This window comes from Kogia breviceps, chromosome 9 (genome assembly GCF_026419965.1).
Source record: "Kogia breviceps isolate mKogBre1 chromosome 9, mKogBre1 haplotype 1, whole genome shotgun sequence".
NCBI classification, from domain to species: Eukaryota; Metazoa; Chordata; class Mammalia; order Artiodactyla; family Physeteridae; genus Kogia; species Kogia breviceps.
The window spans coordinates 93,848,265-93,874,553 of NC_081318.1; the positions used below are offsets into that span (position 1 = coordinate 93,848,265).

The 26,289-nt window shown below is 38.9% G+C and overlaps 2 protein-coding genes across 2 annotated transcripts in view; one reads left to right on the forward strand and one right to left on the reverse strand.

Annotated features, from left to right (window-relative positions):
* The window catches only part of NAPEPLD (N-acyl phosphatidylethanolamine phospholipase D), a 101,494-nt gene extending 75,698 nt beyond the window's left edge, over positions 1-25,796 (reverse strand). Inside the window, exon 1 of the mRNA XM_067042792.1 lies at positions 25,685-25,796. The gene's annotated coding sequence lies outside the window, so the exon portion shown is untranslated. The remainder of the gene's footprint in view (positions 1-25,684) is intronic.
* Positions 10,454-26,234, forward strand: PMPCB (peptidase, mitochondrial processing subunit beta). The gene is made up of 13 exons (XM_059074552.2): positions 10,454-10,580; positions 11,632-11,772; positions 12,498-12,584; positions 13,169-13,298; positions 18,752-18,950; positions 19,346-19,425; positions 22,026-22,138; positions 23,003-23,146; positions 24,462-24,622; positions 25,548-25,633; positions 25,721-25,809; positions 25,972-26,047; positions 26,140-26,234. Exons 1-13 carry the CDS (start codon positions 10,479-10,481, stop codon positions 26,202-26,204), a joined length of 1,473 nt encoding a protein of 490 aa, XP_058930535.1. The 5' UTR covers positions 10,454-10,478; the 3' UTR covers positions 26,205-26,234.
* The last annotated feature ends 55 nt before the right edge of the window (positions 26,235-26,289 follow it).

The window sequence follows — 26,289 nt, forward strand, 5'->3', positions numbered from 1 at the left end:
TTCACTCAAACTCAGAAGCATTCAAAACATAGAAAAGTGCCTAAGGACTCTGACAATAGTTATGTGGGGCCATGAGCTACATTCCCAGGGATTGACTGTGGCCTCTGTTCCCATGGTCATTATATATTCAACTCGGGACTCCCTTCCCACTCAGTGTAACCTCCATTAAGAAGTAAGAAACAAAAGGAAATAAAGCCAAAGCACTTCAATGAGTCCAGACTAGGCACAAAGACTGCCAGCACCACAGCCAGACTCAGAGAGCTGCTCTAACTGCCACATTACACATCTCAGAGCACACTAATCGCTCCTTCCTCATTAGGGGGCCATTGCAGAAAAGGCTGGATCAGGAAAGCTTTATGAAACATGCAAAGATTTTTTTGCTCCAATTCATTTGCAGTTCCCTTTATTACCTTATTAGTTATGCCCAGATGAACAATTCTAAATTTCCTTTACTATGTCAATTTGTAAGAACCTCTGTGACTAATACATCTGTGCATGTGTGCATTTGAGTGTATGATTGTGATACAGGATCAGTAGACAGAAGCAGTATTCTTCCCATACGGTTCCTTGTGCACAATACAAATTTTCTTTTGGAAATGTAACCTCATTTTTTCCCTTTAATTCAACTTTTTATTTTGAGATAGTTGTAGATTCACATGTAGTTGTAAGAAATAATACAGAGAGCTCATGTACCCTCCATCTATCTGTCCAATGGTAACATCTTTCATAACTGCAATACAATATCACACCCTGGAAACTGACATTGATATAATTAACTGACCTTCTTATTTCACCAGTTTTACATGCATTCATTTGTGTGTACTTAATTCTATAAAATGTTATCATGTGTGTAGATTCATGTAACCATCACCATTTCAAGATAGAGAACAGTTTCATCACCTCTGGGATCTCTCATGCTACCCTTTCATATCCATACTCACCTCTTCTTCTCCCTGTCCTTCTCCCTTCCCTACCTCAACCCCTGGCAATCACTAATCTCCTCTCCATCTCTATAACTGTGTCATTTCAAGAATGTTTTATAAATGAGATCATACAGGATATAACCTTTTAAGATTGGCATAATTCTCTTGAGGTCATCCATATTGCACTTATCAAGAGTTCATTCCTTTTTAGTGATGAGTAATAGTCCATAGTATGGATGTACCACAGTTGGTTTAACCATTTACCTATTGAAAGACATTGGGATCGTTTCCAGTTTTGGGCCATCATGAATAAAGTTGTTACTAATATTCATGCAGATGTTTTCAACTCTCTGGGATAAATGCCCAACAGTACAATCATTGGGTTGTATAGTAAGCACATATTTAATTTTATTTTTTTAAAAACCTGCCAGACTAGGGATTTTCCTGGTAACATGGTGGTTAAGAATCTGCCTGCCAATGCAGGGGACATGGGTTCGATCCCTGGTCCAGGAAGATCCCACATGCTACGGAGCAACTAAGCCTGTGCTCCACAACTACTGAGCCTGTGCTCTAGAGCCCACTCGCCACAACTACTGAAGCCCACGCACCTAGACCCTGTGCTCACAACAGGAGAAGCCACCACAATGAGAAGCCCGCACACTGTAATGAAGAGTAGCCCCTGCTCGCCGAAACTGGAGAAAGCCCATGCACAGCAACAAAGACCCAATGGAGCCAAAATTAAATAAATAAATTAATTAAACAAACAAACAAAAAACAACCTGCCAGGCTATTTTTCAGAGTGACTGTACCACTCTGAAATTTTAGATTCCCACCAACAATGCATGAGAGATCCTGTTTTCTCTGCATCCTCACCAGCATATGGTATTATTAGTATTTTTGATATCTCATGTTTTTAAAAAATTTATTTATTTTAAATTTTATTTTTGGCTGTGTTGGGTCTTCATTGCTGTGCACGGGCTTTCTCTAGTTGCAGTGAGCGAGGGCTACTCTTCACTGCAGTGCACGGGCTTCTCATTGCAGTGGCTTCTCGTTTCAGAGCACGGGCTCTAGGCGTGCGGGCTTCAGTGGCTGTGTGTGGCTCGCGGGCTCTAGTGTGCAGGCTCAGTAGTTGTGGCGCACGGGCTTAGTTGCTCCGTGTCATGTGGGATCTTCCCGGACCAGGACTTTAACCGGTGTCCCCTGCTTTGGCAGGCAGATTCTTAACCACTGCACCACAAGGGAAGCCTGATATCTCGTGGTTTTAACTTGTATTTCTCTAATGGCTAATGATGTTGAATATCTTTTCATGTGCTTATTTGCCATCTGTATTCCCTCTTCAGTGAAACATCTGTTCCTGTTTTTTGCCCATTTTCTGATTGGATTGTTAATTCTTTACTCTTTTGAACATTATTTACATATTCTAAACACAAGTCATTTATTAGATGTGTGGCTTGCAAACATTTTCTCCCAGTCTGTAGCTTGTCTTTTTACTCTCCAATAGTATCTTTCATTGAGCAAAAGTTTTTAATTTTGATGAAGTCTTGTTTAGCAGTTTTTCCTTTTATGGGTTATGCTTTTGATATCAAGTCTAAAAATTCTTCACCTAGCTCTACATCCCAAAGATTTTATGTTATGTGTTTTTCTAAAATTTTATAGTTTTACGTTTAAGTCTATGATTCATTTTGAGTTAATTTTTGTATAAGGTGTGAGGTTTAGGCTGAGGTTCATTGAAGGGCAGGGGGCAGGGGACACTAGAAATATCCAATTGCTCCAGTACCATTTGTGGGAAAAGGTGTTCCCTGAAATTATGACAAAAATCACTGAACACACAGGAATTCCCTTGCAGCCCGGTGGTTAGGACTCCGTGCTTTCACTGTGGAGGTCCCGGGTTTAATCCCTGGTCAGGGGAACTAAGATCCCGCAAGCCATGTGGCATGCCCACCACCTACCAAAAAACTCACTGAACACAAAGCTACACAATATTAATATATATCCTTAGTTAAGTTATTAGACTTCAAGAATAAAATAATTTTTTAGGTTTTCAAACAGACAAAGCAAGCCATATTTAAAAGTGGTAGGGGCTTCCCTGGTGGCGCAGTGGTTGAGAATCCGCCTGCCGATGCAGGAGACACGGGTTCGTGCCCTGGTCCGGGAAGATCCCACGTGCCGCGGAGCAACTAAGCCCGTGAGCTATGGCCGCTGAGCCTGTGCGTCCGGAGCCTGTGCTCCGCAACGGGAGAGGCCACAACAGTGAGAGGCCCGCATACCGCAAAAAAAAAAAAAAAAAAAAAAAAAAAAAAGTGGTAAAAAAAGATATGGTTAGCCTCAGACTTCTCCAAAGCAACATTCAATTCAAGAAAATAATAGTGCTATGTTTATAAAATTCTGAGAAAATGAAAATGTGACCCAAGACTATTAAGTCCAGATAAAATATTAGTCAAGGATAAAACCAAAAGCAGAAATTCTCAAACATGAAAGACTTAAAGGAATATGATATCCATAATGAAACTTTCAAAACAACAAAACTAGTGACAACTCTTTGACAATGAAATTCGGTCAATTAAAAGATTAATATAAGAACTCAGGTTTAGAAAAGCCACATAGAAGGTCTGGTGATAAACATTGATCCATTTAAATATTATGACCATACCAAACAATTATGGGAATTATAGTTACAGAAAAGAGTATGAATGGGATAAATTTGAGTAATTCAAAAGTAATAATAATAGGGCTTCCCTGGTCACGCAGTGGTTGAGAATCCGCCTGCCAATGCAGGGGACACAGGTTAGATCCCTGGTCTGGGAAGACCCCCACATGCCGCGGAGCAACTAAGCCTGTGTGCCACAACTACTGAGCCTGTGTTCTAGAGCCTGTGAGCCACAACTACTGAACCTGTGTGCCACAACTACTGAAGCCCATGTGCCCTAGAGTCCATGCTCCACATCAAGAGAAGCCACCCCGATGAGAAGCCCATGCACCGCAACGAAGAGTACCCCCAGTCTCCGCAACTAGAGAAAGCCCGTGTGCAGCAACGAGGACTCAATGCAGCCAAAAATAAATAAATAAATAAATTTATTTTTTTAAAGTAATAATAATATAACTAACAAAAATCAGGAGGTAGAGGAATGAGGTCAGAGGAAATGTAAGATTTCGCGTGTCTTTATCTTTCAAAGCTGGAAGTCAAGAGCTACTGTTTAGATTTAAACATATATTTTTAAATTTTTAGAGGGGATTGATTTTTTTTTTTTTTTTTTTGTGGTACGCGGGCCTCTCACTGTTGTGGCCTCTCCCATTGCGGAGCGCAGGCTCCGGACGCGCAGGCCCAGCGGCCATGGCTCACGGGCCCAGCTGCTCCGCGGTATGTGGGATCTTCCCGGACCGGGGCACGAACCCGTGTCCCCTGCATCGGCAGGCGGATTCTCAACCACTGCGCCACCAGGGAAGCCCTTTTAGAGAGGATTTTAAAAAATACATATTTTGTTTTAAATAAGAGCTCTGAACCTCTAAAGAAGTAGCTTTTGGAACATAATATCTCTTATGGTAAAGAAATATTTGAAGTTCAACAATTTCTTCAGTTTTACTTTAGTTTTTTTTCTAATAAATTAAAGTAAAATTAAATGCTACTACTACTAATACTGCATCCATTTTAATCCTAATACTACTTAATAAATATTAAATGTATTGCTTATTTATACTCATAGTGATTAATACAAATCTGAAACTTTGTTATCAGTCTAGTTCCTGCCATATTCAAATGGGGTAATTTAAAGAGGGTTTAAGACTATTTACAAAGGTAGGGGCAGGGTTTAGAGAAACCAGCAAGGGAGGGTACCGTGTTCCAGAACCAGCAATAGCAGAGGCCTGTATCCACTTAGTCTCAAAGGTGGAAGAGAAGGAAAGGCCACTAGAATGCAGAGAGGACAGCTATATGAAGAAGGCTGGGCCCTTGAAGAGACGCATCAACCCCCACCAAGGAAGCTGAGGGATAAATGCTCCCACCTTGCTTCTCCAGGCTTCTGTGTCCTGCTGGTGACTTTCATTGGCTAAACCCACTAAAAACCTGATGAATCAAGCAATCTATGCAGGTCAGCCCCCCTAAAGCACAGAATAGAGGGGGGGAAAGTGGGGATTAGGGAATAAAAGGAAGATATGCAGATACTTTTTTAAAAACATAGCATCTATTGTATCACCCCGTTCTCTTCAAAATATCAGTTGAGTATTCAATCAATATAGCTATCGGGCTTCCCTGGTGGCGCAGTGGTTGAGAATCCGCCTGCCGATGCAGGGGACACGGGTTCGTGCCCTGGTCCGGGAAGATCCCACATGCCGCGGAGCGGCTGGGCCCGTGAGCCACGGCCGCTGAGCCTGCGCGTCCGGAGCCTGTGCTCCGCAACGGGAGAGGCCACAACAGTGAGAGGCCCACATATTTAAAAAAAAAAAATATATATATATATATAGCTATCTATCCATCCATCCATTCACCCATTCTACCTTTCTAGTCAGATATATGCCTAGAAAGAGGCCTGGAATGTTACCCTAAAGTTAATGGTGATAATATTTGGATGGTGTGATTTGGAGTATTTTTAAAAATTGAGATGTAATTTATATAACATAGAATTTACTCTTTTAAAATGTAATACTCAGTAGTATTTAATATTCATAAGGTTATACAACAATCACCACTATCTAATTCCAGAAAATTTCCATCACCCTTAAAGAAACCCCATATCCATTAATAGTCATTTCTCATTCCTCCCTGACCCAGCCACTAGCAATCACTAATCTACTTTGTCTCTATGGATTTCCTATTCTGGATATTTCATACAAATAGAACATATAATATGTGGCCTTTTGTGACCAACTTCTCTCATAGAATGTTTTCAAAATTTGTCTGTATTGTAACTTGTAACAATATTTAATTACTTTTTGTCACTAAATATTCCATTGTATAGATACTCCTGATTTTTGTTTATCCATTCATCAGATAATGGACATTTGGGTTGTTTTCACTTTTTGGCTATTATGAATAATGCTGTTGTGAACATGAGGGTATAATTTTTTGTGTGGACATGTTTTCATTTCTTAGCTATACACCTAGGAGTGGAATTGATGGGTCAAATGGTAACTCTATGTTTAACTTTTTGAGGAACTGCCACACTGTTTTTCACAGCAACTGCACCATTTGACATTCCCACAATCAGCATTGAAGGTTACAATTTCTCCATATCCTCACCAACACTTGTTACTGTCTGTCTTTTTCATTACAGCCATCTTAGTGTATGTGAAATTGTACCTTATTATAGCTTTGATTTGCATTTTCCTGATGGCTAATGATGTTTAGCATCTTCTTATGTGTTTATTGGTCATTTACATATCTTTTTTTGGAAAAATATCTATTCAAATCCTTTGTCCAACTTTTGGTAACAATTTTGAAATATAATCACGTCATGTAACTCACCCACTTAAAGTATACAGTTCAATGGCTTTCAGTATATTTATAGAGTTGGGCCACCATCACCACTAATTCTGAAACATTTTAATTACCTCAAAAAAAAGAAACCCCAAACACTTTGCTGTCAACCTGCAGTCTTACCATTTCCCCCAACCCTAGACAACCACCAACCTACTTTGTTTCTCTACATATTTGCCTATTCTAGACATTTCTAATAATGGAATAATAGAATGTATGGTCTTTCATATAATCATTGAGTATACTTCTTTCATATAATCAAGGAATATACTTCTTCCACTTTACATAATGTTTTCAAGGTTCATCCATGTCATAGAACATATAAGTCCTCTATTCATTTTACTGCTGAATAATATTCTGTTGCATGGATATAACAAGTTTTATTCATCCATTCATCAGTTGATGAACACGTGGGTTGCTTCCACCTTTTGGCTATTATGACTTATGCCTCTATGGACATTAGAGGCATATGGGCCCGTGAGCCATGGCCGCTGAGCCTGCGTGTCTGGAGCCTGTGCTCCGCAACGGGAGAGGCCACAACAGTGAGAGGCCCGCGTACCACACACATACAAAATAATAATAAAAAGAATAATAATAATTACTATCTCTTTATTGATATCCTGTATTTGATGAGACATAATTCTCATACCTTCCTTTAGTTTTCTAGACATTGTTTCCTTTAGTTTTGTGAACATTTTAAAAACAGCTTATTTTAAAAAGTTTTTGTCTTTTAAGTCCAATGTCTTGGCTTCCTCAAGGACGTTTTCTATTGATTTTTTTTCCTGCGCATGACCATATTTTCTTAGTTCTTTGAATGTCTTGTAATTTTTTTGTTAAGAACTGGACATTTAAAATAATATAATGTGTCAATTCTGAATATCAGATTCCACCCCTTCCCAGACTTTGTTGTTGCTGTTTGCTTTTGTTTGTTTAGTGACTTTTCTAAGTAAATTCCTTAAAGTCATGTGTTACCACTGAAGTCTCTGCTCAACTAGCTTAACGGTCAGCTAATGGTTATACAGATACTTCCATAAATGCCTAGAACCAATGAACTTCTCAGTTGTTGTTGAGGAGCTCTGTGTATGGTATACCTTCAACGCTTAGCCAGAAGGTTGACAACTGTGCCTTAGCCTTCACTTACTGCTTGCACAGAGCCTCAAGGTCAGTGCCGTGGGAGGGTTTAGGGCCTTCTCCAGTCTTTCCTGGGCATGTGTACAGCCCTGGGTATGCACACAGCCATATACATGTGCATGGCCTTCCAGATTCCCAGGAATACATCTGGGCTTTTCAAAGTCTCTGTAGGTATACCTCAGATATATTACAGGTTCAGTTCCAGACCACCACAATAAAGTGCATATTGCAATAAAGTGAGTCACATGAATTTTTCAGTTCCTCACTGCATATAAGTTACATTTATACTATACTATAATCTATTAAGTGTGCAGTAGCATTATGTCTAATGAAACAATGTACAGACCTTAATTGAAAAGTTATCTCTTGCTAAAAATTGCTACCCATCATGTGGCCCTTAGTAACATTCAAAATCACTGGCATCACAGATCATCATAACAAATGTAATAATAATGAAAAAAGTTTGGAATATTGTCAGAATTACCAAAATGTGACATAGAGACACAGAGTGAGCAAATGCTGTTGGGAAAATGGTTCCAATAGGGTTGCCACAAAACTTCAATTTGTAAAAGACAGACAATATCTGTGAAGCACTAAGCGCAATAAAACCGAGGTATCCTGTATAGACAGCTCAGCTAGCTTTTCCTTTTAAGCTTCTTGGTTTGCCTATTGCTTGCCCTTACTGTTATCTACTACCTCCAGGCAGCCACCCAAAGTTAGATAACTGCCTCTAAATATTTTTGACAAACATCCCCAGAAAAAGGTTTTTTGCTTTGAGTCAGGTCAAATAAAGGCAAACTTGCAAGTGAGATCATCCAGGGAAGCATGAGACAGGTCAAATAATTTCAATTCTCTGGATTTGAGGCCTTGAAGGAACTCCAGCCCAATTTTGCCCCCTCTGGTGGCTGCCAGGCTGCTGATTTTCATCTTGGTTGTGGGATCCTGGTTTTCGAGGCTACCATGGAGTTAGGAGGAAGGGGTTAAGGATAGAGTTAAACACTATAAGTTTAAACACTATAAAGTTAAAGCACTGTAAAGCTCCCTTTGCTTATTGCAATTTAGGTGTTTTTATTGGGGAGGGGGAAGAGTTCCTCAGATTACTGCAGGACTTGTTTAATTTCCAGAGTTTTGAGAATGTTGATTCTGGCCATTTTTATTTTTTATTTATTTTGGCCACACCACATGGTATGTGGGATCTTCATTCCCTGACCAGGGATCGAACCCATGCCCCTTGCATTGGAAGCATGGAGTCCTAACCACTGGACCGCCAGGGAAGTCCCAGATTCTGGCCATTTTTAAAACCAGTTTTCTCATTTATTTTATGAAAAGAAGGGAGGATTTTCAGAGGTTTTATTCTGTCATTTTCCCTGACGTCTTAAACTAAGTTTGAATTAAGATGTGCTAAAATTTCCCAGGTGCTTCCTGTGATTATACCTAAATATTTTTATATACATGTATGATGTTTGTATTTCTTTATTAATGTTAACACACATGTGTTTTAGAAACATGAAGGGATAACCTTTGTTGTTGTTATTATATAATAGATCCTGTGGGCTGAACCTGTGGTTCATAGCAGAAGGGAGATGTGGAGAGAGATGAGTCTGGAAAGATAAGTAGGAGTCAGCTCATGGAGGGACCTATCTTCCAAACTAAGGAGACTTCACTTTATCCTGACCAAGGGAAATTACTGGGGGGTTCTTCATAATGGTACTATCATACTAAAAGCTGCATTCTAAAAAGATCCCTTGGGTCAAAAACTATGACAGTGGGCCTGGAGTAGATTCAAGAGGCAGGAAAGGGGTGTATCAATTGGATGTTGAGAGTGGGGGGAAAAGGGAGGAGCTGAGGATGAAACTGGGTTTCTGGTTTGGATGTCTGTTGAATGGAGGTAACATTTGCTGTTTTGCATTGAATATACAGGAATAGACTCCTGGGCAAGACAGCGAAGCGCATTTTGGACAAGTTGATATTGAGGTGCCAATGGGATACTCAAGCGTAGTTGTCTAGTCACTGAGTGGTTAAGGGGGCCTGGAGCTCAAGAGAGAGGACTGGTTGGGTAGACAGGAAAGGCCTCGGGTGAAAGTGGAAACCATCAGGGAGAGTGTGCAGTAGAAGAGGCCCAGGCCCAGGTCCAGAACCCTGGGGAAGAGCAACTTTCAGGGCAAAATGGTGCTTAAGCGCAAAGGCTTTGGAGCCACACAGCCTGTTATTAGTGTCCTGACCTCAGGGGAGTTATTTACCCCAGTTTCTGCATCTGTAAAATGAGCATATTGAATAGCACAGTTAGAACAGTGCTTGTGGTTTTTAGTTTCACTGACATCTGTGAATAAAGAGCTGACCAAGAAGGTGAAGAAGAAGGGACTAGGAGAAGGAGGAGGAGCTCTTAAGATACAATGAGGAAAGACAATTTCACAGAGATTTACCATGTCAAATTCAGCCAAGAGGACTGTATGATAAGCTCTATAAAGTGTCCATCTTTCAGCAATTAGTGGCTTCACCAAGAGCAATTTCTGTGGAATGGAATGAGCCAGACTGTAGAGTGTTGAAAAGTGAGTACGGGTCAACACTCATACTTTCTTCCCTCCCCTCACCGCGCCTCTCTCTCCCACTAGAGGCTTCCTTTAAGGACAGTGAGTTATGGATCATATTCCCCTTTTTCCAATCAATTTCGGCCACCAATGGGATAATATGTTGTACCAGGTTACCTTTCATTCTTCTACTTTTGTGCCTTGCACGTCGTAGGTGATTGAAGTAACTGCTGATACAGGCAGGGGCTTCTACAGACTCCTTAATTCGCGTTATTAGACGGCTCGCACCATGTCCAGGTCGATTCCTTCCACGACTGCTTTGAGGAGTGTCATCCCCATCATGGCCACTTGGTGGGGCCCGCCCTCTCGTCTGGGACCTCAGGTCACGACCCCGGAAGCACATCCTTCGCACAGGCCCGAGGGAAGATGATGGCGGCGGCGGCGGCTCGAGCGGTGGTGTTTCCCGCGGTGCGGCGGAGGCTCTCCGGTTTCACCGAGAGGCTCCTGGCCGGAGGTGCTGCCGGGAGGGTGAGCTTCCCTCCACTTGTTTGGGTGCCGCCGGGACCAGGCTAGGTCGGGCCTTTCCGCAGAACTACGCGCGACGCGCGTGAGTCAACGGCGCCCGGCCGGGCCGCGGGCGTCGGATCCACACCCCCCCCAGCGGCGGGTCGGGCCTTCCCAGCCGCGACCCGTGGGGCATCAGGCGGCCGGGGACGCTTATCTCCCGCCGGCGCTGGGCTGCCTTTGGGCCCCCGCAGCGCGTTTCCCCCCAGTGACGTGTGGCATGACCCTGGTTTACCGGCCCCCTGACCTAGTCACTCGGGAGTCATTATAAAGAGTGCGTGTTGATCACTAAAATCGCAGTGGTTGCCATTGAGGGAAATTAAAAAGTGAGGACCCCACCCCGCCCGCCCTGAGTTCTGTTGTGTTTTTTTAAACCGAGCGTCTTCATCATCAGCTCTGCTTCCTGCGAACCCCGGGGTAGCTAAAGGAAAAGTGTGTCTGTATATGTATATTTCTCGTGCAAGACTAGCTTTGTCTAGAGGAAAAGAAAAACTGGGGACAGGCAAATAGTCCATAGCTAGCAAGTCATTCAGCCAGAGTATAATCTTGAGCACCTGCCCTTCCTGCCTTCTCTTTTTCTGCCTTTTAAAAAACTTTGCTTTTCTTAAACGGTGGAAACCTTAAGCATTTCTACGTTGTGTATAGGTATTTTTATATTTTTCGCTCCCTTTCTTGGCTTCCCCCACTCACCCACCCCCGCTTGTGCCCTCTATGGTGAATATTAAACATTTCTAGGAGAAGTATTGAAATAAAAGTAGTTTCTTTCAGGATAATGATAATAACTGTTTATTTGCCTTAAGGAAAGGGCATTTGTAGACATGTTGCTAGCTTTAGGAAAGTGGTTGGTTGAGGAATGTTCTCAACATAGGCCAGTCAAGGGGTGGGTCTCAGTGGAATAAAAGTTAAGGAGGAAAGAGTACTTTATATAGTCTCTTTGGGATAGATTTGGTTTTCGAATCAACATTTCATATTAGAATAGTGATATGTTTTGCTTCTTCCCTCCACCCCCAACCAGTCACTATATTTTGGAGGAAACAGATTGAGAAGTACACAGGCTGCTACACAAGTTGTTCTGAATGTCCCTGAAACGCGCGTAACCTGTTTGGAGAACGGACTCAGAGTGGCCTCTGAAGACTCTGGGCTCTCAACATGCACAGTAAGTGATTTAGTTTGACCCCTCATTAGGCGAGAGAGCAAACTGTTGATTTTAATTTAAGCTTTTCAGTTGGTTGGCAGGTGGTTGAAAGTAGCAGCAATTATTTTGCCTTGACAAGTGACTGTCACTTGTGAATCTCTTCCTGTGATACTTCCATACCACACAAGTGTCTACATCTGGTTCTTGTAGCCTGTTGTGTCATGTACTGTTGATGATAATGAGAGCGATATATTTGCTGGACTACTCTGTGCCAAATGTTTTTACATATATTGTCTTATTTGATCTTTAAAATAGTTATTTGTAGCAGGGATCATCACATCCATTTTACAGTTGAAAAACAAGATCAGAGAAGTTAAATGGTTTTGTCCAAGGTCACACAGCTAATACATGACAGAACCAGGATTTGAACCTAGATTTTCTGACAGTCTCTGATGTTCTTTATACTATACTTGTTAATTGACTGTAGTAACACATTGGGCTAAGAATCTGGGTCCTCAGTAAAGCTGGCAAGTAGGTATTTGTGGCACCCAGCAATAGCCTGATGACCAAAATTTTTAAATCTCATAGTTCATAGGACTGTACTGTCAATCCCCTCAAGAAGACTTTAATGTTAAGGCTGGAAAGCATTTGTCAGAAAAAGGAAGAAGACTGCCCCCTACCCCTACCCCATCCTCTCAAAAGAAAGAAGATGATGTCTTATTTAATTCTTACTTGATTGCATTAAGGTTGGGCTCTGGATTGATGCTGGAAGTAGATATGAAAATGAGAAGAATAATGGAACAGCTCACTTTCTGGAGCATATGGCTTTCAAGGCAAGTTGTAAGACTTTTTTTTTTTTTTTTTTTTTTGCTGTACATGGGCCTCACTGTTGTGGCCTCTCCCGTTGCGGAGCACAGGCTCCAGACGCGCAGGCTCAGCGGCCATGGCTCACGGGCTCAGCCGCTCCACGGCATGTGGGATCCTCCCGGACCGGGGCACGAACCCGTGTCCCCTGCATCAGCAGGCGGACTCTGAACCACTGCGCCACCAGGGAAGCCCCAAGACTTTTTTTTAAAATGCATTTTCTTTAAGAGGCAGTAAACATAAAATCTCATTCTCAGGTAAGGAGAACTATAATAGTATAGCATGTTTTACTTTTATTATTTTAAAAACCTTTTTTTCAGGATAATTACCTGAAATAATGACTGATAATTGCTCTGTAGAGCGAAACAAGGATTTTCTCTTGGAATGTATGGGTCATCTGAAAGTATGCCACTATTTTTGAAGCCTGATGTACTTTAGAAACCAAATTTTGTCCTTACATAGGCTTATGTCCTCATATTCATTGTCTGAAGTGTTTAGAAGAAATGAGGGATAAAGGAAGAGGTCATAATTTTTTTTTCCTCTTTTATTTCAGGGCACCAAAAAGAGATCCCAGTTAGATCTGGAACTTGAGATTGAAAACATGGGTGCTCATCTCAATGCCTATACCTCCAGAGAGCAGACTGTATATTATGCCAAAGCATTCTCTAAAGATTTGCCAAGAGGTATTGTTATTATTTATACTGCAGATATGTAATTTCCACAGGAATTCAGAAATAATTTAGTGCTGTTTACATTATGTTTGTTGAGAAAGAAAATGAAAAAAATGAACCATACTTTGGGTGAGGGGGCACCTGTTTTTATTTTTTCCTCCAAATATGAGAAATGATAAAAATATTAGTAGGCTGCAGGACTTGTAATAACCAGGCCCTAACACTTGATTCAAATATTACCTCCTCCAGAGCCATACCTGTGTAGTGAACCATTTTTAATTGTTTTATTATTTATTTACTTATACTGCCTACTTTTTGTTTTTTCTCTATCCTGTTATCTGAATATTTTATTTCTACAAGTCAGAACATATTTTCTATCTATTGACTGCTGGGCTTTGTTTTTGAACAAAACTTGCTTGCTTCTTTATTGCATTTGCACATTCTGGTTCCTTATCCTGAAGTGCACTTCTTTCTTCCGTCCTTTCCATTAATTTTTTTCAAAACTCAATTTATTTAAACTAAAAAAAGAAAAAAAAACCCAATACAGATCACCGATCCCCCACCCCCCGCCCCAGCAATGATCAGTTTGTTCTCTGTATCTATGAGCTTGGGTGTTTTTTGTTTTTGACTTTTTTTTCCCACATATAAGAGAGATCATATTTGTAATTTCTCTGACTTTTTCGCTTAGCATAATGCCGCTGAAGTTCATCCATGCCATTGCAAATGGCAAGATTTCATTCTTTTTTATGGCTGAGTAATAATACTCCTCTCTTTGTATGTGAGTGTGTATTTGTGTATCACAACTTCTTTATCTATTCATTCATTGATGAACACCTAGGTTGTTTCCATATGTTGGCTGTTGTACATAATGCAGTGAACACGGAGGCAGATCTTTTCAAGTTAGTGTGGTTTTTTTGTTTTCTTTGGATAAATATGCAGAAGTGGAATTGCTGGATTGTATGGTAGTTCTCTTTTTAATTTTGTAAGGAAATTCCATATTGTTTTCTATCGTGATTGCACCAGTTTATGTCCCCACCAGCAGTGTACAAGGGTTTCCTTTTCTCCACATTCTTGCTAACCCTTGTCTCTAGTCTTTTTTTTTTTTTTTTTTTTTTTGCAGTACACGGGCCTCTCACTGTTGTGGCCTCTCCCGTTGCGGAGCACAGGCTCCGGAAGCGCAGGCTCAGCGGCCATGGCTCACGGGCCCAGCCGCTACGCGGCACGTGGGATCTTCCCGGACTGGAGCATGAACCCATGTCCCCTGCATCGGCAGGTGGGCTCTCAACCACTGCACCACCAGGGAAGCCCTCTAGTCTTTTTGATAGTAGCCATTCTAACAGTTATGGGGTGATATCTCATTGTCATTTTGATTTGCACTTCCCTGATGATTAATGATGTTGAGAATCTTTTCATGTACCTGTTGGCCATCTGTGTGTCTTCTTTGGAAAAATGTTTATTTAGATCTTCTGCCCGTCTTTTAATCTGATTGTTTTCTTCCTATTGGTTTCTATGAGTTCTTCATATATTTTGGATATTCGCCCCTTATCAGATACATGATTTGCAAATATCATCTTCCATTCAGGAGGCTGCATTTTCATTTTGTTGATGTGTAGAAGCTTTTTAGTTTGATGTAGTTTTACTTGTTTATTTTTGCTTTTGATGTCAGGTTCAAAAAATCATCACCAAGACTTATGTCAAGCAGCTTACTACTTCCTCAGTTTTCTTCTAGCAGTTTTATGGTTTCAGGCCTTCTGTTCAAGCCTTTAATTAATTTTGAGTTAATTTTTGTGTATAATGGGTGTCCAATTTCATTCTTTTCCATGTGGCCGATTTTCCCAACACCATTTATTGAAGAGACTGTCCTTTCTTTGTTGTATATTTTTGGATCTTTGTTGTAAATTAATTGATCATATATGCTTGGGTTTATTCTGGGCTCTCTGTTGTGTTCCATTGATTCAGTACGTGGTTTTATGTACCATACTGTTTTGATTACTATTCTTTGTAATGTTTGAAATCAGGGAGCATGATGCTTTTAGCTTTGTTCTTCTTTCTCAAGATTGCTTTGGCTATTTGGGGTCTTCTCTGATTCCGTACAAATTTTAGGATTGTTCATATATTTCTGTGAAAAATGCCACTGGAATTTTGATAGGGATTGCATTGAGTCTGTATATTGCTTTCGGTAGCTTGGACATTTTAACAACATTAATTCTTCTAATCTATGAGCATGGACTATCTTTCCATTTCCTTGTGTTGTCTTCAGCTTCTTTCATTAATGTCTTGTACTTTTCCTCCATTAAATTTATTCCTAAATATTTTATTCCTTTTGATGCAGTTGTAAATGGGATTACTTATTTTCTCTTTCTCATAGTTCATTATTAGTGTATAGGAACACAGCAGATTTTTGGGGGGATTTTTTTTTTTTTTGGTGTGGACCTTTTTTTTTTTTTTTTTTTTTTTGCGGTACACGGGCCTCTCACTGTTGTGGCCTCCGCCGTTGCAGAGCACAGGCTCCGGATGCACAGGCTCAGCGGCCACGGCTCACGGGCCCAACCGCTCCGCGGCATGTTGGATCTTCCTGGACCGGGGCACGAACCCTTGTCCCCTGCATCGGCAGGCGGACTCTCAACCACTGCGCCACCAGGGAAGCCCACAACAGATTTTTGTTTATTGACTTTGTATCCTGCAACTTCACTGAATTTGTTTATTAGTCCTAACAGTTTTTTTGATGGAGTCTTTAGTGTTTTTTATATGTAATATCGTGTCATCTGCAAATAGTGATAGTTTTACTTCTTCCTTTCCAATTTGGATGCCTTTGATTTCTTTTTCTTGCCTAATTGCTCTGACTAGGAGCAATTTTTTTATTCCTTGTTTGTTACAAAAACTCTGAAGCAGAATAAGCAAGTGTTCACTTAAAAGATTATTGATGATTGTTTTCATAGCAATAAAATAAAATAGATTTTATTTTGTAGAAGTAAAATAATTATTCTGACAGCATAGCTATTTTTTGTAGTTACCATGTTGTAGAGTGTTTTGGATATCTTAAGGGAAAGTTATTACACAAAACATTTTCTCAATGGGTGAATTAACCAAAAAATGTAGCAGTTTTAGTGCTAATTGGTGAGACTATTAATCTTTAAGGTCCTTGTATAGTTGTAGTCAATTTCATTACTTTGAAATTTTGGATTTCTAATAGGCTTTCATTAATAATGTTTGAATGCCACTTTACACAAGTACCTTTGTATATATGTAATTTGTGTATATATCATCTCATTTGATCAGCATAGTAATCAGATAAGTGTCTCCACTGTGCAGTTGTGGAAATTGAGGCCCAGCCCAGACTGTGACTTTCCCCGGATCACATAACTTAGTGGCTTACTGGGGACTCAAATGTGTGTCTTCTCACTAAGATTCACTGTGTCAGGTTGCTTTGTCAAAACAACAACAAAACAAAACACCTACCACCTGCAAATAAAGCAAAATTTTCGTAACATGGTAGCCTAACTTGTGCATTAAAACCAATGAAAATGAAAACAGTGGAGGGTGTGTTAGTTTGAACTGCAAAAAACATTGGTTAGATTCTTAATGATTTCCCTAGAAATAGTTTTTGCCCCAGGACCAGTTAGGCACTAAGAACAAAGGGCTAGACCAGCCTACTTTAAAGGACTGTTCATTCTAGCCTGTTTCTCTCCTTTATTTACACAGAGAACAACAAAGAAAGCAAAAAAGAGGACTAGAGAAACGAAGAGAGAATTTAGAAGGCCTTTTTTTTTTTTCTTTCTGGCTTCTGGCTGGGAAGGACAGAGTCCTTGCCAGTGGGTGTGGAAATGGAAAAAAGAGGCGCTCTTTGAGGAATCCAAAATGGAAGTGCTCTCTGAAGCAGATCCCACTTTGGGAATTTGCTTGAGGCTTTTATACTCTCAGTTGGGTGAAACCTGGTGTGTGAGGTAATAATTAGATGTTTAGACAAGCGGTCTTCAAACTTTCATGATCATCCATTCTTATCAGTAAGAGACTTGAACATATATCCTCAATATAGGTATATGTATAAATTAAATACATGTACTGCTATACTAACATATACAGTATTACATATACATTAGAAAGAGAGAAGATTCTGAGTAAAACATAAATATTGGGAAATATGAATTCCCACTTTAGAAGGTACCAATCTAGACTACTGCTTCCAAATAAAGGAGGGTCTTCACACAGGATCTCTTGTCCGCCCATCTGTCTTTGGGCTCTTCCTTATCCACCTGTGCCTTTATTTCTCTTGTCGGGACAGATAGGCTTTTTTTGTTTGTTTTTGTTTTTATATTTATTGGAGCATAGTTGATTTACAACATTGTGTTAGACAGAGAGATGGTTTTACAGATAATTTTTTCTTTTTGCCCAGGATCTCAGTCCCAGCCTATTCTAGCAGTCTGTTTTGTCATGTTGGGTAGTCTGTAGAGATAATTAATTACAGGAGGTGCTTGGTATTTGAACATTATTGCTTCTGAGACAAGTCACCTTAAAGTGAACTTAAAACAAGGAACAGAAATTTACAGCAGAGTAACAAAATGAAACTAAAGTTTATAAATTTGTTTTATATTGACTAAAATTTAGATTGTGATTGCAACTGTATACTAATTCTTCAAGGATAGTTTAGGTTTTCCTTTTTTGGAGAAGTATGTACTTTTTCTGATAAAATTGCTTAATAGCATGCTATATCCTTCAGTTCACTTGTGGCTTTTTGCAAATTAGGGTCATTTTTGTATAAATACTTGAGGGTTTTATCAGTTTTTCCAAGGGTCACTTTTAATCCTTTGATAGTCATATTATCTCTTTTGGGGTACCTATCCTTTTTTTCAAATGTTAACTGCTCCAGCTCTGTTGGATCATCATTTATCAGTGACTTTACTAATTAATGGTCAGAATCTAACCAACATTGACAATTAACTGGAGTTAAGTGGGGAAAGATATTTGAGAGGACACTAATTCTGTAAGTGGTTCATTGGGGGTATATATTAGATTACGATGGTTCTTGGCTTCTTAATATAGTAGCCTCGTTGTTGTGGGATCTTGGGTAGTAAATATTTGGGTGATGTCGGTTCTCTGTGTACCTATGTGCTCTGAGTAGATAGATAATTTTCTCCTTACCATTGTCACAGAACAATATACAGTTATATGCCGATTTCCATGACCGTTTTGAAATGGTTGTAGGCAGTCATTACAAGTGTTCTGGGGACTTCTGGCAAATTTAGTTTTCCTCAAGTTCATCTGTACCACAGGGGATTGCATTTCTCATTTTAATTTAGTCCTTTTAGGTATATCAAATTATAGAAACATGTATTTCTTCCCAGTTTAATCATTTAGTCAATATTGAGTGATGGTCACTATCATGGTTTCTGATGCTAGTTTAATAGATTTTAAATAGCAAAAATTTAAGATTTTAGTGTTTCTTCTTGTGTTTTATTTTCAATAAGCTGTAGAAATTCTTGCTGATATAATACAAAACAGCACATTGGGAGAAGCAGAGATTGAACGTGAACGTGGAGTAATCCTTAGAGAGATGCAGGAAGTTGAAACCAATTTACAAGAAGTTGTTTTTGATTATCTTCATGCCACAGCTTATCAAAATACTGCACTTGGACGGACAATTTTGGGACCAACTGAAAATATCAAGTAGGTATAATTCTCAGATTTTTTTTTTTGAGAAAAAATTTGAATTGTGAAAATTAACATTCACAAACATTCAAAAAGTATGTTTCAAAAAGTAATTTTTTACCCCCAATAATCTGAATGAAATTGTACTTAAGCTACACTTTAGCTCCACCTAACTCCCAGGTGTCTGGGTTTGTAGCTACTTCTGGAATAAACAAGTGATGGTATTAAATCATTTTTTTTTTTTTTTTTGATATATAAATGTCGAAATTCTTTGATACTTGTTGCATATATCCTATTTCTGACTGCATTTAACTTAGAATACCTTTAAGGTCCAATTTAATTTCAGGTATATTATGTGAGGATCTGTGCTTTTAAATTTCCTTTTAATATTGCTTTTCTTACTCCATTTACAGATCTATAAATCGTAAGGACTTAGTGGATTATATAACCACACATTATAAGGGGCCAAGAATAGTACTCGCTGCTGCTGGAGGTTAGTTTAAATTTCTGTTACTGTTTTAAACACAGAGTGATGTGCTTATCAGTTTGATCCTATTGGGAGATGTCTTTAGAGTTTTTATTTAGAGAGCAGATTGTTAAATGTGCTGGGTAAGGGCAATGTGGAGCCCTAGAACCAGACTTTTCCTCTGTCTTCTCTTTAGTAGAGTTTTTCTCTTTTTTTTCTTTTAATTTTTATTTATTTTTGGCTGTGTTGGGTCTTCATTGCTGCACGCAAGCTTCCTCTCATTGCAGTGAGCAGGGTCCACTCTTCGTTGCAGTGTACGGGCTTCTCATTGCGGTGGTTTCTCTTGTTGCGGAGCATGGGTTCTAGGAAAGTGGGCTTCAGTAGTTGTGGCGCATGGGCTCAGTAGTTGTGGCTCGCGGGCTCCAGAACGCCGGCTCAGTAGTTGTGGCGCATGGGCTTAGTTGCTGTGCAGCATATGGGATCTTCCCGGACCAGGGCGTGAACCCGTGTCCCCTGCGTTGGCAGGCGGATTCTTAACCTCTGGCCACCAGGGAAGCCCAGTAGTTTTTCAGTGGGAAAACTCAGTGACCCTCCAATATACAAGTGTGCACACATGATGGGGTTTACTTGTAAGAAAAGGGCAAATGAGTGAACTGGGAGATGAGACTTGGAAGATCGTGTTCTATGGTTTGGGAATCTCTTGAGATTTTAAATTACTTCTTGAGAACCAGCTTCATCCTTGGTCAGGCATGGTATGAGTATGTTATGTTGTTTATTCATTCTTTGATTTGTTCCTTCTTTCAGTAAGATCTGCTGGTTACTAAGAAGGGGAGGTATATAGGGGATTAGGAGAATAATGGGAATCTGAACATGCAAGTGGCATCAGGACAAGGCTTCCTTGTGAGAACATGCTTGAAGCCAGTGAATGAAAGAAAATTCACATTAGATTTTGCTAGATTTCCTGGTAGTCTGAATTTAGGCAAATTGTACATTTTATTGGTTTCCAGTTTGTATTCTCTTTCTCTTTTTAGGACAAAGTGAAGATACATGGAATGTTCTTTTGTGTAAATTTAACTTTTCTCTCTTTAGAAATGACAATAAATTAAAATTCTAGTTGCCCTGGATAGACTTTAGGCTCATTACTTGCGAATAATGGAGAAGATGAAAATGAGGGTTAAATATCTTAAAACACATTACCTTTGTGTGGCAGATAAGTGTGCTCTGAAGTTATCTTGAGTTGGTTAACATTGTTTTTAAAATGGCTGGTGCTGACTGGGGTTCAACAATTGAAACTGCCCTGGAAAGGGAAACACTATTGGTTGGATGGGGCCTCAGCAGCTAAGCTGTCTGGGATGTCTCTGCCATTGTTAGTGGCATATGGATGCAGTGGGTTTTATCATAGTTAATTGGTTCATTTTGACATCACCAGAGTTGGGATGCCTTACAATTAATTAATGGCCTATCCTAGATTAATTAGCATTTTGTCTTATTGGTACATAAGTGATGATGTTTCTTATCAACAGTGGCATCTTAACTTCAGTGAAATAGGCCAGACCTAGCTTCATTTAAAAAAATAAAATTTACCACCTCCCCTGCCTTTTGTATAGAGGTAAGCAGAGGTGGTACTGGGGCAGGAGCTGAATATCTGGAACATCCAACCAGGGGGGCTGTAGGTGAAGGTAGTAAAACAGTGGAAGTGGCTGTTAAGTGCTGAGAACCGTGTGCATGTTCATGGTTCTGCACTCTCTGCGTGTCATCCTTGTACCACCAGGGTCTTCCTATTGTTTTGTCACCCTCTGGATTGATTTATCTAAGGCGGCTCTCCTACATAGTGATTGTGAAAACGTGTGTAATCATTCACTGTCTTGTTTTATACCAGAGATTAGTTTGGAAAATATGGGTATAAGTTGTGCTTTTATGTTCTAATGGAATGTTTCATTAAAAAAAAAAAAAAATCTTGTGGTGATATTTTTTAAGGCACTTACCCATGTTTAAATTTGTCTTGTAAGTTTAGGAATCTTTCACTGACTGAATCTGTTTGAATCCCAAGTTTGGAAAATAAGGGATATAGAATCTAAGTAACTTAAGTTTTGGATGGCAAGTAGTGAGTGTTTGAATAGCTATGAATTTATTCAGAAATTTATATGAGGTTATTTTGTTCCTGAATTTTGATAGCAGAGCACAGAGAATGAAGCATAGCTTGTATCCAGCTTTCTTTAAATGATATAGTTATTCTTTTCTACTTTAAAAAATGTATTGAAAAGTGACTTTTTCTTGCTAGTTTGCATTCTAGGACTTTTAATTATTTAATATAACATGATTCTGTATGGAAAAGTATTTTCAAGCTGTCTTATTATCCTTATCTGTGAATCCATTGGCATGTTATGAAAACTGTGATTGTTCTTCAGAATGAGAAAGCTGTGCAGCCCCAAGCCTTGTAACCAGGGAAAAAGTGTGCTCTGTGAGCTTACTCTTGAAAAGGCTTTTAGTCAGAGCAAGCAGTCCATGTGTAACCTGTATCACATTATACCACCTTGAGCTTATTGTAAACAGAAGTATTTGGCAGTTCGTTGTGTGTTTTACATTGCACTGCTACTGGATATATAACATATTTTCCTTCAATTTAGGAGTTTCCCATGATGAACTGCTTGAGTTAGCAAAGTTTCATTTTGGTGACTCTTTGTCCACACACAAAGGAGAAATACCAGTTCTGCCTCCCTGCAAATTCACAGGAAGTGAGGTAGGGCAAGCCTCCTAAGCTAGTGTTTAACCCTTTGAGTTTCTTGTGGTGTATTTATGTGTGTAGCAAATGTGCCTGTTTCTAACAGTAAAATGGAGGAAGCCAAAGGAGTCCAACTGAGGATGGACTCAGTTGTTTATATTCTTTCCTGTTCCATATATTTAACCACCTATTTTTCTTTCCTAAGGAAGTAAGGTTTTAAGGAAAATATAATTTGGTCTTCTTGTGCTTTTTCTTTGATACTATGCCCATTTTCCTATTGTAGGGCATAAAAGTAATCTTTTATTTTAAAAACATCCCAAATTTTGACTTTTAATCAGGTTTATTCTTGGCTAAAAGTTCTGCCCACAGTACAGTTCTGGGGGGTAGCTGTTAAAGCCAGAACTTGTAGAGAACCTGCTACGTGTCAGCTGTATCTTTAAGCCTCGTTAGAAGCTTAGTTTGCCACATTAGGGATGATGCTCATATAGTTATATCTGGAAAGAAGCCTGATGTTGGCATTTGCATAGGACTGTAGCATTGGCAGTACAAAAATAACCCTGTTTTGTCAAGATTAGCTTAAATTTAGAGTCAGAAAAATTCAGACTGACAAAAGATTATTTCTACCAGTGAAATAATGCAGCGCTTTTTGACCAGGTAATTATCTGGTGGCTGTGTCTGGACTATTTCAATTGGAGATCTTTTGGTGAAATTCTTCTAGACTAGACTATACAGTGTAATGAGGCCTAATTGTTTAAAAAACAAAGGACTGTCATGGTGAGCATTTTAACTTTGCAATTAATGGAGCTGGTGAGTTTGTTTCTTGTTAAGCTTGTCATATAGTGGTAATCTTAACTAGAGCTTTGCATCCTTTATCCTAACTAGATTCGAGTGAGGGATGACAAGATGCCTTTGGCACATCTTGCAATAGCTGTTGAAGCTGTTGGTTGGGCACATCCAGATACAATCTGTCTCATGGTTGCAAACACACTGATTGGCAACTGGGATCGCTCTTTTGGAGGAGGAATGGTAAGTGATTTTAAAAGTAAATTTCCATAATAAATGAGAAGATGAAACTCTGTACTATGAATTTTGACTTAAAATATAAACTGATCCTGGATTGCATCCTGGGCCAGAAAAAAACAATTTTTTTCTTTTGCCATATTGGCCAATTTTGAATAAGGATAGAAGGATTTGTTAATAGTAATATATCAGTGTTAATATCCTAATTTTAATACTTGTACTGAGGTTAATTTCCTTGTTTTTCAGAAGTACACATTAAAAACTACTCAGGGGTAAAAAGGATATCTGCACTGTACTCTCAAACAATTGAAAAATATGTTAAAGAGAATGATAAAGCAAAAAAAAACAGTGGTAAAGTAACAGGTGTTAAGGAATTTGGATAAAGGAAATTCTTTGTACTATTTGTTACTAGTCTGTAGTCTGAAATTACTTCAAAATACAAAGTGTATATATTTGTACTCAAAGATTTTGACAAAATACCTTTCATACAAGTATCTTAAGGCTTCACATGCAATATAATTTCAATTTTGTAAGCAAATAGCCCAAAGCTCTACAAATTGGGTTGATAATAGCTAATTATTTTTATTTTAAATTTTTGTTGTTGGCAAAGCATATTGGCATGGGTTATTCAATTTTTTGGTTGATATGGTTATAAATGATTATTAAACAAAGCTGGAACACAGTATTAGAAGTCGTAACCATATCTCACATCAGTCACTGCTAGAAGTGGAATGAATGCTGGGCTGGATTGACCAAGGGACCCTGTGAACATGCCTGAACTACAATCTGTGAGGTCAACCTATTTTTAATTTTAGGGACAGCTTTGGCCTGGTTGGATTTTCCCTTTTAATTTTATATTGGAGTATAGTTGACTTACAATGTTGTTAGTTTCAGGTGTACTAAGTGATTCAGTTATATACACACATATATATCCATTCTTTTTCATATTCTTTTCCCATTTTGGTTATTACAGAATATTAAGTAGAGTTCCCTGTTCTATACAGTAGGTTCCTTGTTGATTATTTTATACACAGTAGTGTGTATATGTTAAAATGTATTATTTTAGAAGTGGGTGCAGCTACTAAATTAATTACAAGGATTCACTGCTTTAACATTATGAATTTCTCTGGGGATGATGCATTGGGCTGGTGAGATTACCATAATTCTTAGTTTCAGTGAATTTTAGCTTTATTATTGAGATACTGCTGGATAAAACAGAAACTCAGCCTAAGGCAGTCACGATTTTCACATCTCATTTTTCTTTCTGGTAATTTGGGCATGTATACCTACAGTTCTCTTGGACAGTTTTTTTCCCTTACAGAATTTATCTAGCAAGCTGGCCCAGCTCACCTCTCATGGCAACCTCTGCCATAGCTTCCAGTCTTTCAACACTTCCTACACAGATACAGGATTATGGGGAATCTATATGGTTTGTGAACCAGCTACTGTTGCAGACATGCTACATGTTGTTCAAAAAGAATGGTGAGAAAAAATTTAAATCATGCTTAGAATTCCCACTTTAGACTTGTTCCTTTTTACACTGTTGATGCTGATTAATTTATGGTGATGTTATTAGCATTTTATTAAGAGAACAAGACTTAAGTAGTAGCAGTTATTGCCATGTTTTTAAGCATAACAGATGTTTCTTCTAAGTCTCATGTGAAGCTGATTTATACTATAGAAAATTCTTAATTGTTAAGAAGCACATTACTTCAGAAAGAAGATCTTAAAAGTTAAAAATGTTTAAATGCCAACTCGAATTCTAGGAAATATTTCTAAAAGTTATCTGGCTTGGAAAGGCTGTGTTATGAAAATGAACCTGAAGTTGCCATTGCTAAAAGAAAAATGTGGTGTTTTAGTCAAAACTAGTACCTTGAGACAGGGAGAAGGGCCCAAAGCTTCTTGGAAAACTTTTATTTAGCTCTGGTCCCTTTCCTCCACCATTCTTAAATGGCTTACATCTCTCTAAGTCTAGTTGGAGTGTAATCATTAATTATTAGGTTTAAGTTAGACTCAACTGGATTCTTTTGAGAAACCAATGACCCACTAACCTATTTATCCCCTAGCAAGTCAGATCCTATCAGATGGGGATTTATGAATTTTCAAAATGACTGTAGCATTTCTCAAACTGCAGTCAGCCTGTTTTTATATTGTATTGAATCTCTGCTAACCATATCATTTTTGAGAAATTAACACTACCAGGAAAATAATCAGTAATATTTTAACTTTTGCTTAACTGTTGGGATCATTAGTAATTTCAACTTTTTACTAAATTGAAATCATAATCACTTGTACATCGTGGTGTATAATACATAGAATATAGCATCCTTTCTTTAGGTCATTACCTCGTGAAACGCGTAACATTTTCGAACTACTATGACATTTGATTTTTCCAAATGGTTTTTAGGATGCGACTCTGTACAAGTGTCACTGAAAGTGAAGTTGCACGAGCCAAGAATCTTCTGAAAACAAACATGTTGCTGCAACTTGATGGTAAAAGAATTAAAGACATAAGTAGGTCCTATTTTCACATGGTTGACTTACGTTCCAGTGCTTAGTTTTCCCTTTTCTTTAAAACAGGTTCCACTCCCATCTGTGAAGATATTGGTAGGCAAATGTTATGCTATAATCGAAGAATTCCCATCCCTGAGCTTGAAGCAAGAATTGATGTAAGTAGTCCTTAGATACTATTGGGTCTGGTGTAAAATGATGCTTGTTACAACACCTGGAGATACGCATCATAAATCGTGCTTTAGCTCTAAAACGTCCCAGGTATAGAATGTCTTCACTACCACAAAAAGCTCTGAATGCTTGTGTCTTCAATTTTTCAGGCTGTAAACGCTGAGATAATTCGAGAAGTGTGTACCAAATATATTTATGATAAGAGTCCAGCTGTTGCTGCTGTTGGTAAGCCTGGCTCCTTTTCTCCTATGCAGAAAGTTGGCTAAGGACTTTCCTTCTAGTTATTAGTTTTAACTGTCTTTTCTTTTAATCCTTAGGTCCCATTGAGCAGCTACCAGATTTTAACCAGATTTGCAGTAACATGCGCTGGCTTCACGATTAAAGTGCTCCTAATAAACTCCTAATAAACATATTTTGAACCTATATATTTATAGAACTGAGACCTGCAAGTCCTAAAGAAAAAAAAA

What these genes read in the sequence shown, in the direction of transcription:
- PMPCB (XM_059074552.2), top strand. Translation starts at nt 10,479, where the DNA reads ATGATGGCGGCGGCGGCGGCTCGAGCGGTGGTGTTTCCCGCGGTGCGG. An exon ending in CTGGGCTCTCAACATGCACA is followed by an intron (nt 11,773 to 12,497) that starts GTAAGTGATTTA and finishes GATTGCATTAAG; the next exon opens with GTTGGGCTCTGGATTGATGC. An exon ending in CATGTTGCTGCAACTTGATG is followed by an intron (nt 25,634 to 25,720) that starts GTAAAAGAATTA and finishes TCTTTAAAACAG; the next exon opens with GTTCCACTCCCATCTGTGAA.